This window comes from Sus scrofa, chromosome 14, assembly GCF_000003025.6.
Source record: "Sus scrofa isolate TJ Tabasco breed Duroc chromosome 14, Sscrofa11.1, whole genome shotgun sequence".
Taxonomy (NCBI): Eukaryota; Metazoa; Chordata; class Mammalia; order Artiodactyla; family Suidae; genus Sus; species Sus scrofa.
In genome coordinates this window covers 108,891,945-108,912,362 of record NC_010456.5, presented here as the reverse complement: position 1 = coordinate 108,912,362, position 20,418 = coordinate 108,891,945, and the positions used below count along the sequence as shown (strand labels likewise).

At 50.5% G+C, this 20,418-nt stretch overlaps 1 protein-coding gene across 5 annotated transcripts in view; it reads right to left on the bottom strand.

Annotated features, from left to right (window-relative positions):
- Positions 1-20,418, bottom strand: part of UBTD1 (ubiquitin domain containing 1) — a 57,682-nt gene that overhangs the window by 30,853 nt on the left and 6,411 nt on the right. The window contains exon 2 of one of the 5 annotated variants that reach the window (XM_013990470.2): positions 18,894-18,999. The exons of 3 other annotated variants lie outside the window; for them this stretch is intronic. Coding sequence is in view for 1 of the 2 variants with exons in the window: in XM_013990469.2 (XP_013845923.1) it covers positions 3,973-3,991 (19 nt within the window). In the remaining variant the exon portion in view is untranslated. Of the gene's footprint in view, positions 1-3,972; positions 5,996-18,893; positions 19,000-20,418 lie in introns of those variants that run through there. One more of the 5 variants, XM_013990469.2, reaches the window with a different exon arrangement.

Sequence of the window (20,418 nt, the reverse complement as noted above, 5' to 3'; positions counted from 1 at the left end):
TGTTTGGGAAGGACTTTCTCAATCTTGCCCGTAACACGTGCCGATGGTCAGGAAGGAGGCAGAATATGCTGAGCAGGGAAGAACAAGACTGAGCATCTCAGGGGTTGTGTTTCCTGCCTGGCCACACACAGGGGATGGAAGCCCACCCAGGGAAGCCCACCCAAGGGCCAGCTGCCATGACGGGGTCCACAGACCTGACCCATTCCTAAGGGGGTCAAGTGCACCCAGCTCCTGCTGGAAGAGTCCAGGACCTAGCCCTGCAGCTGGGGCTCCGGGGAGAATGGGGAGAGAACACAGCATCGAGGCTGGGATGACCCAGGAAGTCCAGGGACTGCTGTTCATGTTGGCTGAATGTGGCCCTCACAGTTCAGTTTAGACACAGCCCCTACCAGGCTAAGGCAGAAGAGCTGCCCCTTTTGCAGAACCAGATCCCATCCAAGCAATAGAGGCTGGGCTCTCAGAAGGCAACCCATTCTAATTTCATACTGTTCTCCTTTAGGAAGAGAAATCACCCTTTGGGGAACAGAAAACTACCTTCCTGGAACTTCTACCCATGAGTTCCAGCTCTAGCTTCAGAAACCACATCTCTAGGCAGCACTGGATGGTGGTTAAAAATCACTCAGCTATTACGAGTTTGGGAGTCAGAGAGACCCATCCCCAATCCCAGGTAGATGATCTTGGGTGGATCATGTAATCGAAGCCCCAGTTCCCTCCCTCACCAAATAGAGATAAGCGTATTCTCTTTGGATTCCTGGGAGGATGAAGCAAGATTGTGTACATGAAGCCCCCAGCTCAGTGCCTGGCACATAGGAAGGGCTCAGTGAATGGTAATCATCTCACAACCACAATTCTTTGAGGGTTTAGAAACTACCTTCCCATCTCCCTATGTCTCTGTTTTCTTGCTCAGCAGTCATAGTTCCCCAAGACATGATTTCAAGTTCCTGAAACAGGAGTTCCCGTCGTGGTTCGTTGGTTAGCAAACCCGACTAGCATCCATGAGGATGCAGGTTTGATCTCTGGCCTCACTCAGGGGGTTAAGGATCTGGTATTGCAATGAGCTGTGGTATAGGTCACAGATCCTGCATTGCTATGGCTGTGGTGCAGGCCGGCGGCTGCAGCTGTGATTCAACCCCTAGCCTGGGAACCTCCATATGCTGTGGATGAGGCCCTAAAAAACACAAAAAGACAAAAAAAAAAAAAAAAAAAAAGTTCCTGAAACATCCCTTAGTTGTTCTGTCACTAGGCAGCTGTGGCACAATGGCAGGGCTCGGGCAAAGGGACAAAAAACCTGGGTGCAAATCTGGACAACCTTCCTGGAGAGATACTGAATCACACTAAGCACCTGAGATGAGCCAGGCATCACGCTAGGCATTACAGGTTCACTGCCAAGATAGGATCCTTCCTACCAAGAGCTTAGAGTTTAGTTTACTCCATAAATTTTTTTTGGCCACACCCACAGCATGCAGAAATTCCTGAGCCAGGCATCAAACCCATGCCACAGCAGCAACAACACTGGATCCTTAACCTGCTGAGCCACCAAGGAACTCCTAGTTTACTCCGTAAATTAATGGTCCATGATGTGCCTCCATTCCCCTAGGACTAAACTCAAACTTTCTCAAGCAAGCCTGCTCCCTTCTCCAAGGCGAACAGAGCCCTCCACCCAGTAGAGCCTCCCTTTAGCAGCCATCACTTGCATTTGAGTCAATTATCCCGATGGAATGAAAAGCTGTGTGTCCCAGGTAAGATAAAAAAAAAAGTTTAGGGAGTTCCCTTCATGGTTCAGCAGTTAACGAACCTGACTAGGATCCGTGAGGATGCGGGTTCGATCCCTGGCCTCACTCAGCGGGTTAGGTAGGGATCCGGCGTTGCCATGAAATGTGGTGTAGGTCACAGACGCAGCCAAGTTGCTGTGGCTGTGGTATAGGCTGGCAGCTGTATCTCCAATTCAGACCCTAGCCTGGAAACTTTCACATGCTGCGGGCGCAGCCATTAAAAAAGAAAAAAAAAAAAAAAAGATTTAAAGTCCATGATATTCCAAATGATTAGTACAGAACTTGCACAAAGTAGGTGCTTGTCCTGGGGCGGCCGAATGAGAGCTGCCAGGCCCCCAGCTCTGGTCTCTGTCATAGCTCCCCCTGAACCCCCTCCTAAGGCTTCTTCTCTCTTCCTGGGACATTTCAGAAGGCACACCTGCTGTGAGAAGAAGGTCAGAGCAGATGCTCACCAACTAACTACAGCCTCATGGAAGCCAGACTCCAAGTGCTTGTTGGACAGCCTTGCAGCTCTGGACAGTGCCCAAGACACGGCCTCTCCCCTCCTGTAAGGGAAAATTCCTCCTTATCGGGGGGAAGAGCTGAGGTGGTGGCTTGCTTCTCCCAGTGGCTTCTTTCCTTCTTGGAAGGCATCAAGCTCTTTGCTGTGCAAGGGCCTTCACTCATGCAGGTCCTTCACTCGGCTTGGGTAACCCTCCCCCAGCACCTCCACCTTGGGTTGTACCCAGCATAGAAGCACCAGGTCCAGGGGCCAGCAGAGGCTGAAACCTAGCTCAGGCCCACTCATCAGCGATGGGCCCTAGCAAGGCTGCCTCTTCCCCGAGCAGGCATCTTTTTCTAATTCATCTATAAGTGTCTCATGGACCAGCAAGGAGCTCTGGCCAGAGGTGGGGCCACAGGAGACAAGCATGGCTCCCTCAGCCTCAGCCTCCAGGTGTCAGCTTAGGTATATCTCTGTCAGTAAAGTACTTGTGATCCTCCACCTTAAAATAATTCACTCCCCTGGAGTTCCCTGATGGCCTAGTGGTTAAGGATTCGGCAGTATCACTGCTGTGGCTCATTGTCACTGCTGTGGCTTGGGTTCGACCCCTGGCTTGGGAACTTCCGCATGCTACAAGTGTAGCCAAAAAATAAAATAAAATAAAGGAAAGTAAAATAATTCACTTCTCTTACCCTATAATTCTCTCCCAGTACCTTTTTCTCCCCTTTGTAGTATGCATTTTGATTATTTGGGCATAACCTGTCTTCCCTCTACTCCGTGAGCTCTATGAGAGCAGGACCATACCTGTTTTGCTCAGCTGCACTCCCAGGGCCAAGCATAGGGCCAGCCGTATACAAAAGCAATGCATGCCTGAGCTTTGTGAAGGTACATGCTTCAGATTAGCCTTGAACTCTCCAGGACCAGGTCTCGACACTAGATATTACCTTCATCTGGCATCCGGCAAAGTCATCGGGCAGGCTACCCAGAGCCCTGAGAGGGTTTGGTCCAACAAGGCAGATAGGATGCCCCCATACAGAGTGCACCAGCTTCAGGCACCTCCAGTAAATACCTGCAGGGCTGCAGGATACAGATCGACAGGACACTAGAGTCTCCTGCTGGAAGACCGTGTTGCCCGGCCTTTGAAAGAACATATCCCTTTCGATAAATACAGACTTCACACACACACACACACACACACACACAAAACTGTGCCAAGCCCCACCCGGGAATTACTGTAACATTAAGCAAGATTTTTGCCAAACTCTACCTTGGATGGCTTGCATTTTAAAAATGATATACTTTTTCAAACCTGAGATGGGATTATGATACTGAATCTGCTCTTTCGAACTTCTTTTATGCCCCTATCCCCAGAGATTTTGGTTCCATCTCTCTCTGGCATTGACAATCACCAATCATAGACAAGAACAGAACACAGAGGGCCCACCGCAAAGAGAAGTGTTCTGAGTCAACACGGGATGGGTGGAAGAGGCAACCTCCGGGGCACACTTCCAGCACCCGCAGAACAGCATGGCAACACAATCTCAGTGGGAAGAGTCCTGGCGGGCAGTCAAGAGATTAGGCCATTATTTCCAGTTCTGAAGGTCCTTTGTCAGGATAATGTCAAATCAAGTTCTTAAGACGAGGAGGAATTTTCCCATCTGTAAAATGGGTCCCTGGTATGGGGGAGTCCACGGCAAAGAAAAACACTGTGCCCCTTACCATCTGAAGGTCCTTCCATTGTCTTGGATATGGAGAAAAGAGCAAACAAAGCACAGCTCTGAGAACGACACCACAGGCTTCCTGATCTGGGTTGGTTATTAGTTGCAACAGGCAACTGGGGGAAAGGGGAACTCGAAGCTTAAGTGGGCTGAGGGGAGGCCTGGGCGTGTGGCAACTCTCCTCCCACAGAAGGCGGACACATCGCCAAAGTGAGGAGGCGGACACGGCCATCAGTTCTAGTCTCATTCTGCCACTGACTCTCGCAGATAATGTCAGGCAGATTATAGAAGCTCTCTGAGCCTCAGTTTCCCTTGATTGTGAGGATGACAATGAGTTTACGTCTCGGGTTATGATGAAGATTAAATGCAGTAACACATATGAAATATTTAGCACAGCATCTGGAAAATGATTAAGAGGAAACGGAGAGTGAAAGCCTTAGCTTTATTCTTTTTATGACTATTACTGGTTCCCAGTAGGAATGCAGGCAGCTAGAAGGGCAGCCCCGAGGCACTGGGCAACCCTCTCCATCTCATTTTCTATTTATTGTCACAAATAACATGACCTCTGTGGTCAAGGACCAGAACAGCTGGGGAGGCCAGCAAAATGCACAGCTGCTGTGTTTTAGGAAAAGTAATACTGCAAGGGGCCCGGGTTTGGAAAGGAGCCGGCGGAAGACAGAGTCTGGCTTGGGGTGGGGGGGAGCAGAGGCTCCGTGGGAGGGAAACGGATGGAAACAGCCAAGGGGCTGGAAGGGGCAGAAGAGAAAGCACTGGGGAGAGACCCGGACCAGAGACAGGTGGCACCGGAAGCGGCCCTTCCCCGAGACAGGAAGCTGCCGGTGAGCCAGAAGGAAGCCAGGAAGCCAGGGTGTAGGCAGCAGGGGAAAGCCAGGCCACATCCTGAAGGGGGATGGCTGGGAGAATGAAGCAGGCCACCAGGCCACCTGACGCTACTGGATGGAGCAAGGTCGGGACAGAACGGAAGGAGGGCCGCAGGCTCTGGCTCACGGACCTCGGTCCCCTCCTCAAGCCTGTTCCCCCAACTCTGCGGGCCCCAGGATTCTGCCAGTCCTCCCATCACTGCCACCATCTACTGCTGTCCCCATCTGGGTCCCCTTCCCTAGGCCGGTGGCAAAACAGGATGCAGTTGCATCATTTCCCCTCTTCCTGGGAACTTTGAGACAAATGCTCCACGGTTTTCTCTGTGAGAAACAGGTCAAGGAGCCCCACTTGGGGGAGAAATCACCTTCCACTCCACTCTGAACTGTACACGGGTGAGGCTTGCCCACCTCCGGCCCTTCCCCTGCCTCTTCTCTTTCTCCTGGAGGGAGGGCTCAGTCTCAGCCCTGCGCCGTGTGCACGGAGCCCATCAGGGGAACGCAGCAAGTTGGTGGGAGGTGACCGATCTTAGACCTAATTGGTCATCCAGGTACCCCCAGGCTCAATTTCCAGAAGGGAGCGGTTTTCAACATTACCCCAGGTAATAGAGAGCCAGCAGCTACGTCACCTGGGAGTCAGGGGTGCCTCAGGAAGGAAGGCTCCCTGACCCGCAGCGGGGTCACCGTGCAGGCCGGCACATCAGCAGCCATGGTAATGAAGCGGCCTGCAGCTGCACAAGCTTTTCCTGTGCACAAAGCACTGTCGCATACATGACCTCTGCCCTTCCCCACATCTCTCCGAGGGGACTGGGCAGACTTTGTTCCCATTTTGAAGACAAGGAAGCTGAGTGACTTGGGCAGGGTCGCAGCTCCTAAGAAGCAGAGCCGGTGGGCCCCGGACCCATTTTCTAGAAGTCTTTAGTTTCCATTTGCTTTTAGCCTGAGACTTGCCTTTCCGAGTTAACTACACTCAGTTCTCGCAACTAACACAAGCACTGCAGCAGCTCTGCTGCTCTGGAAGGCTAACAAGAGCTTCCTTTCCCCAAGTCCCCAGGGTTGCCAGGCCCTCCCCTTGCTTCAGCCAATGGGTCATCCAAGCCTGTGGATTCTTTCTTCAGAGGGGCTTCTACTCCCAACTTGCCAGGGCAGACCCTTCCCCTCCTCCCCCTCATTGGCCTCACTGCCTTCAGCCCTGCCCCAACCCTTCCCTAGCCATCCTCCTCGTCCCCTGAGTCCAGAGCGCCCTCTCAAGTCCCAGGAACCCCCCAACCACACGTTCCCAGTGGCTTCCCATCACCTCCACACCCCTGGCCCACAGCTCAGCTATCAAGGTGCATTTCAGGCCTTGCTTCTTCCTGCCCCCTCCCTGAGGCACACACCTGCGCTGGCCCCTTCCTGCGGCCTTGCTTCAGCTTAGGCTGGGCCCCTTTCCCAGGACCCCTCCTTCATTCCATCTTCAAGGCTCCCTTCCCTTGCCCACAAGCATCTCCTGACTGCAGGAGATCTGAGGAGACCATTTCTTAACACCTGCCCTACCTGGAGTCCTGAGAGCGGCAGCCCCGCATCCTGCGTGATCAGCCCCTGCAACCTGCTGCGTGTACCTGGGTGGTCCCGTGACCCCAAGAAGCCAATCCAATGGCTACCAGAACTTGGCACTGGTGTGCTCAGTCTTGGAACAAGCTGATGAGTAAGAGGAGAAGGCTGAGTCCACGGAGAGGGAAGCCAGGAGCAGATGTTCAGACACAAGCGGAGAGGCCACCAGCCCCCAAAAGACAGAGCCGCCTCCATTCCTGACTGCTCTCAAGGCCCGTCTCCCGTGAGGCCGGTTGCCTCGCCGTCATCCTGCCAACAAACCCTTTTCCCCTGAGTTGATACGGAGGGGCCTGTGCTCTGTGGGGAACACTGCTGACACCAGCCTGGGGAGCCCCGCCGCTTCCATCTGACAGCCTCAGCTGGGGGAGCTGTGTACTTGGCAACAAGTGGGCTCTGCCAAGGGTCACTTTTTGTCTCCCTGCAGGGCCAGTAAGGGTTCCGTATACACCTCTTCCCACCTTCACTGGGCTGGAGGAGCAGACAGCTTTGGAGCTGTCTGTGTGGCTCACAAGTGCCCCCGTCCAGGAACTGCCTCGTAATGGCAGCCGGGGTCAGAAGCGGCCCCCCCATGACAGGTTTTGTTGTATGTGACCCCATCCCCAGGGTGGCTGGAGCTGAGTGGACCAAGCTGGGCCAATTGCACCCACTCTGCAATCTGGACGTTGGGCCGGGAGAGCTGAGCCCCCCTGAGTGTGGCTGGAGCTGTAGCAGGACTACTTGGGGCCATGTGGGCTGAGATGAGGAGGACGCCAGGGGAGAAGCAGAGTTGAGGGAAAGAAGGAGAAGAGAACAAGGTCTCTGTCATCGCTGCTAAAGGCCAGGCAGCACGCCTGCCGCGGGGTCCTGCGCACCCCCTGAAACCCGGTAATTAAGCACTTTTGTTTGTTTGTTTGTTTTGTCTTTTCAGGGCTGCACCCGCGACATATGGAGGTTCCCAGGTAGGGGTCGAATTGCAGCGACAGCTGCCAGTCTACACCACAGCCACAGCAACGCCAGAGCCACGACTGTGACCTACACCACGGCTCAGAGCAACGCTGGATCCTTAACCCCCTGAGCGAGGCCAGGGATCGAAACTCCATCCTCACAGATCCTAGTCAGATTCATTTCCGCTGAGCCACGATGGGAACTCTGTGTAATTAAGCACCTTTTGGGCTTAAGCTAGATTCAGCTGGTTTCTGTATTCAAAATCCAGGGGTCCTCACCAAGCTGGGATCTCCCTTTAGCCTCTCCAGGAATACAAAGCAGGAGCTCGACAAACAAACTTGCTGACTGACGAAAAACTGGCCCGGGATCCTGGCTTTCTGATTTCTGCCAAAGGCACCACCACGCTCTACAAACACTCCACATATCAAGTGTGTAACTCAGCCCCAGGCAACTTAAGTTAAATGCACTTTCCTTGCCTGAAGTGCATTATATCCTCATTTTCATCTTTTCTTTGGGACAAACCAGCACTTAAAGAAAAGGCAAGCGAGAGCAGGCCAGAGAAAAGCAGCCAGACAGCACGTCAAACTGGCTCCTCAAACTGCTTCCAGCGGCTGCCCCCACTACAGAAACCTCTGCCCTGATGTTTCTGTTCCTGTGCCACTCATCCCCAACCCCTCCGCAAGATGACCATCAAAGTTTCCAAAAGGTTATGAAATTTCCACTCCTACTGATGGGTCATTTATGCCAGAGGCCATCACAAGACTAGACCCACAGATCCTAAGGCTGGAAGAAAGCTCAGAGTCCTCTCACCTACTGGTTTTCAAACTGTACACTCTGTGGGACCCTGAGACTTTAATGGAACCTCTTAGGGCTCTGGTCCCCTCAGCATCAACCAGTGCAGCACCCACTTGGTTGTATATATAGGTTACTTTGTGAGCTTGCATTGATAGGTTCCAGGGGGTTAAAACAACAGTATCAAACTTCTGTTTCAGGAGTTCCCATTGTGGCACAGCCAAAATGAATCCAACTAGGAACCACGAGGTTGCAAGTTCGAACCCTGGACTTGCTCAGTGGGTAATGGATCCGGCGTTGCTGTGAGCGGTGGTGTAGGTTGCAGACTCGGCTCTGATCCTGCATTGCTGTAGCTGTGGTATAGGCCCGAAGCTACAGCTCCGATTCAACCCCTAGCCTGGGAACCTCCATGTCTCGCGGGTGTGGGCCTAAAAAGCAGAAAAACACTCCTGTTTCAGACCAACTCCGTTATCACTCAGATGAGCCGCCAGAGATTCGTGGGTATAAGGCCACCTGGTTGCCAAGTGACAGAGCCGGAAGAGAGCTCTGGGCCGGGACCCTCCCTGCAATTCCCTAAGCAATTCACTTCAAGGCTCTATTGGGCCTGGGTGGGGCCAGAACCCTGGTCCTGTGTGGGCGGGCACTGGCTGGGGAACACAGAGAGAGCACTGATGACACAACACAGAGCCCATCTGACGGGCACTAAGTCCCAGGTGACCCTGTCTGCATCGGCAGAAGGACGATGCTAAACGGCCCGAACAATATGGAGCCGTCCTGATGCTAGTTCTTCCGCTATATATAGTTTCTCCCCTGAAACGACCTTACGCAGCAGCAAAGCTTTGTGGTGTGGCAAAATCGGCTGTGTGTCCCCTAGTCCAGGGCAGGAGAACTGTGCTGGAGAAACTGGATGGCAAATGGGAAAGAGGAGTCTGGGGTGGGGGTGGGGGGAGGGGAGCCAGCTTTTAAGACAACCCAGGACAAATTCTTTCCCAGGGACAGGGAACAGCAGGGGCTCCCTCTGACCCAAACTCCCCGCTTACTCTTCGAGACCTTCCCTAACCTTGGTGTATAGAGATGATTTGATTCTATTGCCGAAAAAATGAAAAAGAAAGAAAGGCCAAAAGAATAAACATCAAATGGGAATGGGTGTATGAAGGAGATTTCCTTCGGGCTTCCTGGTGTTGTTCACATTTCTTATATAAACACATACCACTTTTTTTACCTGCTTCTCTCCAACCTGCACACCTTACTCAAATCACTAATCCTTCTGTAAATTCTTCTCACGTACCCTTTTTTTTTCGTCTTTTGTCTTTTCTTTTTTTTAAAGATATCTTTTTTTTTTTTTTTTTGTCTTTTTGCTATTTCTTTGGGCCGCTCCCGCGGCATATGGAGGTTCCCAGGCTAGGGGTCGAATAGGAGCTGTAGCGACCGGCCTACGCCAGAGCCACAGCAACTCGGGATCCGAGCTGCATCTGCAACCCACACCACAGCTCACTGCAACGCTGGATCATTAACCCACTGAGCAAGGGCAGGGACCAAACCCGCAACCTCATGGTTCCTAGTCGGATTTGTTAACCACTGCGCCACGACGGGAACTCTGTCTTTTGTCTTTTTAGGGCCATATCCGCAGCATATGAAGGTTCCCAGGCTAGAGACTGAACAGGAGCTGTAGCCGCCAGCCTACACCACAGCCACAGCAACACAGGATCCAAGCCACATCTGCGACCTACAGCACAGCTCATGGCAATGCTAGATCCTTAACCCACTGAGTGAGGCCAAGGATCGAACCCACATCCTCATGGATGCTAGTTGGGTTTGTTAACCACTGAGCCACAACAGGAACCCCCTCACTTACCCTTAATACCTGCCCTATCCAAGCTCTTTCTAAAATGTTTACTCATTGCCTTTGTCTCTACTTGTCTACACTGCATGATATGGCACTTGTCTACACACTGTCTTGTTTGAAACTGGATCACACCTCTCTTTGTCTCTGTGCCCTCCCCCAGAGAGACCATAAGCTATCATGGATGATGAGACATACATGACTAATATGCGTACACAGGAATGAGGCAGGATGTACAGAAAAGACATAGGAAGTGAGGTCAGACTTCCGAAGTCAGGTGCCAGCCTCACCTCTGACTGCACAGGGCAGACCACAGACCAGTGGCTTGCCCTTTCTGAACCAGTTCCTCCAGCTGAATTTCTTATTAATATCAATTCTCTTCTAAAAGATAAGGATGGATTCTGAGCAAGCCTGTCAACCCCATAACCTTGGGATCATTTCACCTCTATAACTGAGGCCCCAGGCCCAGCCTACCAAAGGGGTTCCCATCAATCCATGCCCAAACTAGCACCAGGGACACAGGGAGTGTCTCTCCTTGGTCACTTCCCTGGGCCAAGGCCCCTGGCACAGACGAATGCCCAAGGAATGGGGCTGCAGAAAAAGTGCCTGAAGGCCAACAATTGACCAGGCATCCATCCAGATCCAGATCCTAGATCCTCCATGGCACACATGTCAAGGCAGGACAGAGTTAGGTTCAGCTTCAGACAGGAGGGTCAGCTGGAGATTATAGGGCCTAATGTAGCTTTCCTTTGGACTCGGACTCCAAAGACTAGCCCATCCTATTCCCCAGGGAGCAGGCCCAAAACACAGTGTGGATGTCTCACAAAAATTAATTTGGGGCCTTAAAGAAGGCCATAATAGCAACAATTTCCCAGGCAAATAAGGCCTCTCTTCTCCTTGGCAGCCAGCCCTGCACTGGGCCACAAGCAGGAATATCACAGTGGGCCAGACCTGGGTGAGCTCTGGGTTCTGTGAACGTGAAGTGAGAGCCCAGAGGGAAGAAGGCCAAAGAGCAAACGGAAAAGTCAACCTGGGGCACACACTCTGCACCCGTGGCGCTGTGCCATGTGCCTGCTCACTGGGTTGTGCCCACGTGGAAATGGGCTTGGAAGAAATAAAAGCCAATCACCGAAGCTCAGGATTTTGGAGCCCATCACACCATGAGCTCCTCGAGGAAAGGAACTGACTCTCCACGCTGTGCCGTGCGTAACACCATGGCCGGGGCAAGGCAGATGCAGTGACTATTTAGAGGCAGTTTCCATTGGGGTTAAGATCCAGGCTCCCAGGATACAGCTAGTAGGATTCCAATAGCAGTGCCCCCACTTTCGTGGGCAAGGGTCTTAACCTCCCTGAGCCTCGGCTTCCTCATCTGTAAAATGGAGGTAATTACTCCTGCCTCGAGGGGCTGATGTGAAGACTGAAGACAGGGAGGTCAGACACATAGAAGGTGCTTAACACACATGGTAATCACCACGTCCACGGGACTGATTCAGGGACCGTGATTCCTGGAGCTGTGTCAGGGCTCGTGAAATGAAATGCTCAGGCCATGTGACAGTCTATTTTGGGGGAAGAGAGCGCATTGGCTAAGAGGAAAAAAAAATCAATGCCATGTGCAATATCCCATGTTACAGAGGCCAGTGTGCTCTGTTTAGCAGAGGCTGCGTGGGGGTGGGGAGAGGGGGAAGGAGGGATGAACCCGTGAAAGCTGTCACAAAGTGTACTTTCTGGCACATTCAAGATATGGAGTGCAAGAACTGGTGGAAGCAGACTACTTGATGGTCGCGGGTGGCAATGACGTCAGCAAACCAGCTCTACCTGTTTAGGGCCCAGTGAGCGCTCAGTTGAAACTGACAGTGAGGCAGATATTGCATGGAAGGAACGCAGGGCTGAGATCAAAAGCAGGGGTCTGGGATCCGAAATCTTCCATATCTCACCATGTGACCCTGCGCACAATAGTTGGTATTGTGGAGCCCTTCCCCGAAAATGAGGATAATCTCCCTCTAGGTGAATTACCAGGAGGACTAGAGATGTGTATAAAGTACCCACTGTGGTGTCTGCCACACACAACTGGTGCTCAATAATAGCAGCATATAATTCTCGAAAACCCCTGTTTCTGAGTCCGTGCTGTGGTGCAGTCGGTTAAGAATCTGACCATCGCAGCTCAGGTCGCAGCAGAGGCGGATCCCTGGCCCAGGAAGTTCCATAAAAAGGCAACAAAAAAACCCATAACTGTTTCTGAACGTAGTTGCAGGGGGCTTTGCATCAAGTGTGGAAAAGTGTCTCTGCTGTGGATGTTTACCACCAGTTTCTTGGAACTTCATGGAGGAGGTGCCAGGCTCCAGGAAGGAAGCCTCAGCAGACCCAGAGATGTTCTGCCAAGCTGAAGATGGGCCACAGCACACTGAGGGCACGCCCAAGCCTTGACCTACCAGGCAAGAAATGTCTGAGTCTGTTCCAAGAAAACCCTGAAAAGTAGTAACTGGTTGTTGCTCCAATCAGCAAGGGTGTGGGGGAAGTTGCAAGAGACTTGTAACTAACAAGAGTTGAAGTTCTTGGGTTGAGGTTCCTACTGGTATCCTTGAGGATGAAGGTTCCATCCCTGGCCTCGCTCAGGGGGTTAAAGGATCTGACATTGCCGTGAGCTGTGGTGTAGGCTGCAGACACAGCTCGGATCCATCAATGCTGTGGCTGTGGAATAGGCTGGCAGCTGCAGCTCCCATTTGACCCCTAGCCTGGGAACTTCCATATGCTGAGAGGAGTGCTGCCCTAAAAAGACACACAAAAGAAGTGGAGCTAGATTTAAAACTAGCTCTGTAATAATATCACTCTTGTGCAACTTATTTCTTTTTTTTTTCTTCTTTTTGTCTTTTTGCCTTTTCTAGGGCCACTCCCACAGCATATGGAGGTTCCCCGGCTAGGGGTCGAATTGGAGCTGTAGCCACTGGCCTACGCCAGAGCCACAGCAACGCGGGATCTGAGCTGCATCTGCGACCTACACCACAGCTCATGGCAACGCCAGATGCTTAACCCACTGAGCAAGGCCAGGGATCGAACCTGCAACCTCATGCATACTAGTCAGATTTGTTAACCACTGAGCCACGACGGGAACTCCTTGTGCAACTTATTTCTGATTTGCTTTCCTGAATGAGCAAGTGGTGGCATTATAAGAATGGTAAATAAACAGGTTACACAGCAGGAGCTAAATCTTGCATATGAACTTCACTGGCCAGGCATGCCTCTCAACTTGGGGAGAAGAAGAAGGCTGGGGACAGCTGGCTTAAACATGGTGCCAAGCATGGTGATAATAGTAAAAAATAATAAATACCATTTACTGAGTATTTTAATCCATCCCAGCCACCATTCCAAGAACTTTACGTGCATTAACTCATTTAATCCTCATGACAACCTTACGGAGTAAGTACTGTTATCTCCATTTTACAGCTGAGGAAGGCAAGGCCCCCAAATCCAGTACAGCCTGCCTAGGTTACATAGCTAAGGAGCTGGAGGAGCTAGGATAATAAAATGCAAGTGGATACTAAATGAATAAAGTCCTTGTTATTAATGTCATAATTACCTGTTACCAAGAGAAAAACACTATTTTATAAATGTCCTCTTTGAAAGACCTCAGGTTTTGCAAATCAAAAGAAATTCATGGAGTTCCCATCGTGGCTCAGTGGTTCACAAATCCGGCTAGGAACCAGGAGGCTGCGGGTTTGATCCCTGGCCTCGATCAGTGCGTTAAGGATCCAGCATTGCTATGAGCTGTGGTGTAGGTTGCAGACGTGGCCTGGATCCCGAGCTGCTGCGGCTGTGGTGTAGGCCGGTGGCTACAGCTCCAATTAGACCCCTAGCCTGGGAACCTCCATATGCAGCAGGAGCGGCCCTAGAAAAGGCAAAAAGACAAAAAAAGAAAGAAAGAGAGAAATTCATGGGTGAGGAGTCCCCAGTGGTCTAGGGGTTAGAATTCAGCACTTTCACCTCTGCAGCCTGGGTTCAATCCCTGGTCTGGGAACTGAGATCCTACATCACTGCAAGCCACCGCCAAAAAAAAAAAAAAAAAAAAAAAGAAAAAGAAAAAGAAAAGAAGAAGAAGAAGAAGAAGAAAAAAAGAAATTCATGGTCAGCCCTTGCTATACAGTCTGACTGCAGGGGAAGGGCCAGAATTGGACTTCCCAGGTGGGGTGGGGGAGGCTACACTCAGTTCTTCTCAACACTCTGGGCTGAACAAGAGTCACTAGAACACAAGTCCCCAGAGGAGCAATGAACTTAGCCTTGGTCATTGTCATTAATGACCTGCTGCCACCATCCGCTAAGCATCTGCTGTCTGTGAAGATGGCACTTCACGAACATCATCACATTGAACCCCTGACTACATGCAGTGCTCTGCTCTCGTTCCCATTTTACACATGGGGAAACTGGGGCTCTGACCTGCTGCCTGCTCAACAGTGAGAAAGCAGTGGGGCCACTGCCTCGCATGGTTTCTGCCTCTCTGCCACTTATCTGTCAACAACCTTGGGCAGGTGAGCATCCTTAGTCTCAGTATCCTGCCCTGCCTACCTAAAGGATGGTTGTAGGGATCAAAGGATACATACTATTTGAGAAAGCACTTTGAAAAACGGCAAAATGCTGAGCATAGCAAGGGATCGTTAGTCTTATTAATTACAAAGAGTGACACCTGACTCCACAAGCGCTTTGCCAATGTGACTCTCTGGTGCCTCTTTTCCCTTGGGAATTTGGGGATGCTCCAAAGTCTGCAGAGCTGGGGCACTCTTTTCTTCAAGTCCCCGGCATCTAGGAGTTGGGAAGAGAAGGTTCCTTCTGGGAGAAGAGGGAGGAGACAATGCTTTTTGCATTCTGTTCGGGTTTCTCTTCAGGAACGCAACCTTGGCCGAGCTTCTACTGCTTCCGCTACACTCTCCCCTCAAACAACATTCGACGCGTATTTACTGAGCACCTACTGTGTGATGAGTACTAGATCCATAAGGATGGACCCGTGCAACCCCAAGGCGTGTAGTCTGGGTGCCTGGAAGTGAAAGGAGGAGGGGACAGCGATGGGAAGGGAGCAGAGCGGCTACAGTCCTTGGAGCTTTGCAAGGACTTGGTGGCTTTCCAGCCACCTCCCTGATTCTCTTCACGGGGGTGGGGGAGGCAGCGCAATGGAATGGGCTTGGAGCACTGGAATTCGAGTCAAAGCCAAAGCTCTGCCTCTTCTCAGCCTCATGACCACCAGAAAGCAATTGACATTCCTGACCGCTGGCTTTCCCCTAAGCAAACTTGGGAGAAATGTTCCCATCGGCGAAGTGAGGAGAATCAAAAGAAATGACCGACTGGACAGGGTGCCTGCAGGTACTCGAAAATAAACTCTTATTGACCAAACAAAAAACGTGTGCACTCTTCCTCCCATCTCCACAAAGGGAAACTAAACGGGCTCTGCTGTTACAAGCTGCGTGGCCTCAGGGAGGAGACATTACTTTTCTAAGGCTCAATTTCTTCCTCTGCAAACAGGTGGTAATAGTATCCACCCATAGGATGGTTGTGAGAATTAACCAGGATGCTGCATGTGAGGCTCCTGGCATATGGTTCACACCCAGCAAAGGTGAGTGGTTGCTAATTGCACCTCTTCGAGCCCTTAAAAACAACACAATTCCAAGTCCATAGGCTCTCCTCTAAGATTCAGGCTGCCTGGTAACTGGCCGGCTGCCTAGGCTTGGGCTCTGATGCCAGCCTCCCAGAGGAGACAGGTACAGAGCAGGAGCCATCCCTGTCCCCCCATGCTCCCCACCCCAGACCCTGCAGCAGGTGCTCCAGCCCTTATCCTGATGGGTTCCGGGGGCAATAAGGAACACAAGTTGAGAGGCTGGGGCTGGCCAGGGTGTGGGGGCACAATGAGCTCAGTCCTCCTTCCCTGTGGGCTCAGAAAGCAGGGAGATCTTGTCCCCAACAGCTGGAGAGAAGCACATGGGCTGGAGCAGCAGACAAGCTTTCCATGAGGCCATGTCGCTGTAACACTCCCCACCTTTTACCCATCCCTAGTGCTCCCCTCTGCACCACAGTGCTGCATCGCCCTCATGCAAAAGGGATGCCCAACATGAGTAAGGCGCAATTAACACTCTTTTGGAGGCCCCATGAATCATAACAACATAGAACTGCTTTGCTTAAACAGAAGGCATTATCCATCCATCCGAGCCGTTGACCACACTGTTAGAAACCCAGAAGCGAGCCAGATTCTTACTGACCAAAATAGATGTCACAGAATCTACCCACCCCAGCTCCTGGAAGCCCCTCTCTGGAGGGCCCCTCAGGCTTCGCTTTGAGCCCATCTACTCTCTCTTTAGACATAATTCTAAAAATCTCAGCCATACATTTCAGAAATTGGAGGGGCTGTTAACTGAACCTGGTAGATGGGATCTCAAGAAGTGACCACTATGATTCGATGCCACCGCCACCCTCTGGGATAGCTGTTATCAAAAAGACAGAAAATAGTAAGTATTGCTGAGGATGTGGAGAAAGTGGAACCCTTGTGCACTGCTGGTGGGAATGTAAAATGGTGCAGTCACTGAGGGAAACAGAGACAAAAAGACCAAAAAAAAAAAAAAATCAAACATAGAATTAACACAGGATCCCACAGTTCTACTTCTGGATACATACATCACAGAACTGAAAGCAAGGACTTGAACAGATATTTGTACACCTGCGTTCATAGGGGCATTATGCATAATAGCCAAAAAGTGGAAGCAATCCACGTCTCCATCAACAGGCGAATGGATAAGCAATATGTGGTATAGACAGACGGTGGAATTGAGCCTTAAAAAGCAAGGCAAGTGACACATGTACAACGTGGAGGAACCTTGAAGATATTATGCAAAGTGATGTAAACCTGACACAAAAGGACTAACATTGCATGACGCCACTTGTATGGGGTCCTCAGAGCCTCCAAATCCATAGAGACAGAAACTAGAATGGTGGCCAGGGGCTGGAGGAGGGAGGAATGGGGAGCCTGCATTTAATGGGTACAGATTTTCTTTTTTTCTTTTTTCTTTTTTTTTTTTTTTGTCTTTTTGCCTTTTCTAGGGCAGCTCCTGCCACATATGGAGGTTCCCAAGATAGGGGTCTAATCGGAGCTGTAGCCGCCAGCCTACACCACAGCCACAGCAACTCGGGATCTGAGCTGCATCTGCAACCTCCACCAAGGCTCACAGCAACGCCGGATCCTTAACCCACTGAGCAAGGCGAGGGATCGAACCTGCAACCTCATGGTTCCTAGTCAGATTTGTTAACCACTGCACCACGACGGGAACTCCTAACAGGTACAGATTTTCAACTGGGGAAGATGAAAATGTGTGAACGTGGATGATGGCGATGACTGTGCAACACTGTGAATGTACTTAATGCCTCAGAACTGTCCACTTAAACGCTAGTGAAAACCATTTATTTCTGTTACGTATATTTAACCACAATTTTTTTTAATGGGGGGAAAAAGTGACATTAACTATCAGGGAGAAGACAGAGCGACAATTAGAGGTGAAAACATGCATCCCAAAAGCACAGCAGCCGGGAACCATTTAGTTTGGGGCCCCCAGCCCGACGGTCTCAGAAGCCCAGGGACCTCATACTGTCATGAGCACCATAACTCATCAGGCAGGACACACTGTTCTCATTCAGGGCCCAGAATGGGGTTCAAGGGCCTCCCCTCGCCAATACCACTGCGGCCTCAAGGCAGGCCACGGTGCAACAGGCTCTCCCTCAGCAATTTACCTTCTGCCCGCCACCGATTCACCCCCACCTTCTTTTGGAGATAAAGGCTTTTGAGAGAAAGAGGCTTTTGTGGTCCCCACCTCCACCAAGCAGGTGCTTTGTACATATAGGTACGAACTCAACACCCCCGAGTTGCAAAGAGGAGGTTATTCATGCTCGGTATACTTTGCTTGGAAGCATATCATCCGTTTCAGAAAGATCCCTATCCAAAAATAGTTTTTAAACATTTCTTTTATAGTTTTGCTCTTTAAAGGAGAGTAAGCTTCAATGATCTGGGGAAAAATCACTGGCTATGGTTTTTGTGTGTAAAAATCCTATAGCTTTGAATAATAGAAACTTTATAAGTTCACAAAGTCTCTTTTCATCCAAGATCTCACTTGATTCTTACAATCTCTCTGGGAGGTGAACAGGATAGCGGTCATTCCATTGTACAAACAGGGAAACTGAGGCTCAAAGAGATCAAGAGGCTTGTCCCAAGTCACATACACATCTAGCAAGGAGCAGAGAACCAAGGCCTTGCTTCCCATCAAGGCCAGATGACACTTTGAGTTGGGATCTCATATTTGAGCAGACCACACAGCCGTGAAAGTGTTAGTTTATTTTATCCCCATAAGATCTCTCTGAAGTAAACTGGAAATATCATTTTACTTTTTTTTAAAGGTGATCAACTGAGCAAAAAACAAACAATGTTCCCAAGATCACCATTCAAGAAAATGGCGAAGAGGCTAGACTCCCCCCTCCCTTTTGAATACACTTGACCTTGACCACAATTTCTTGACCTTAGCACACTCAAAACTTAAAGGCGCCCATGCAGTTTTTATATAGGTTGCACCGTATTTCTGTGAACTTGGCAGGGAGTAGACATACCTTTATTCTCTTTTTAATAGCTGGCAAAGAAAAAGAGGTTAAAGAAATCTTTAAGTTCCTTTTCAGCTCTAAAATTCTATGATGCTAAAAATTCCCCAGCAAGTCGATTTGATGGGTAGGGAAGCCTGGAATCCACATCATCCACCTTCCGGCCTCACAGTCTATCAGACCACCCCACCCCCACCATTTGAGTTAATACCACGTGTGCCTGAAAGAAGGGCCCCCTCTTACCCAGATGCACATGTAAAAAGACAAGGAAGTGCTACTCACTGGCTGGGACCCTATGAAGGGGATTTCACTCTGTCCTCTTGCTTCAGCCCCAGTATCTCCTAGCAAGGGCTTCCAAACCACAGGGTATGTGAGACCTTACCCAGACCTAGGGTGAGACAGTAGCCAGTCACAAGGACAGAAAACCACTCTGAGGTTGCAGATCAACCCATTCATTAGGATACCTGCCCTAATACCCACCTAAGACAGGAGAGCAGTCAGGGCTGCTCATTCCTGATGAGCAGACCAGCAATCCTGATTGTCTACACACCTCACCAACTCTGTTCCACCCACTAACTTCATCCACCAAATATTGATGAGGCACCTACTGTATGCTGGGCACTGTTCTCAGTTCCATGGAACGAACAAATAAAAGTCTCCGCTTGCACACTGATGCCCTGTTTGCGTGTAGGTAGCATGGAGATAGCCAATGTCAGAGGGTGGTAAGTGTCAGAGAGGAAAATAACATGGGGAAAAGGCAGTAGATAAGGCTGAGAGCAAGGAGCGGAGGAAAGGTTGGCCTGGGAGGGCTTGGCTAAGAAGAACTGAGGAGTCTTGGAGGAGGAGAGAGAGGGACCCATTCAGATATCAGGGGGCAGAACAGGAGATGAAGAGCAAGAGATGGCTGAGAAAGGCATGGGGATAAAAATCCTATCGTGTCTTCTAGGCCAACACAAGGACTGGGAATGAGATGGGGAGCAAAGGAGTAACAAAATCCGACTTACAGTTTACAGCCTCACCCAGGCTACTGTGATGAAAATAGCCAGTCAGGAGAAAAGGGAGGAAGCAGGAAGGTCAGTTAAAAGGCCGATGGTAGCTTAGACCAGGGTGAAAATGGTGAAGATGCTGAGAGTCAGGTTCTGGATAAACTGCACGCAAAGCCAACAGGCTCTACTAAGTGGATGTGGGATTGAGAGAAAAGGAGGAGCCAGGGATGATGTTAGATTGGGGGCGGCCTGAGTGACAGGAAGGATGACACTATCATTAGCTGAGATGGAAAAGACTCTGGAGGACTGGGTAGAGGGTGGGGGTTCATTCTGTTTTAGACATGTTAAACTGAGAAGCCTTTTGTTTATTTATTTTTTGTTATTATTTTTTGTCTTTTTGCCTTTTCTAGGGCCGCTCCCGAGGCATATGGAGATTCCCAGGCTAGGGGTCTAATCGGAGCTGTAGTCACTGGCCTACGCCACAGCCACAGCAACATGGGATCCAAGCCTCGTCTGCGACCTACACCACAGCTCATGGCAACACTGGATCCTTAACCCACTGAGCAAGGCCAGGGATCAAACCCGAAAACTCATGGTTCCTAGTCGGATCCGTTAACCACTGCGCCACGACGGAACTCCCCCGAGAAGCCTTTTAGACATTAGATGTATTGAGGAGGCAGTAGAATATACAAGGCTGGAGTTGCAGAGAATGGGCTGAAATAATATATGTGGGAGTCACCAGCACATATAATGCAAAATTGTTTGTATTATCACACAGGATTCCCACATATATGATCACACATACTTTGTATGTTTCCTGT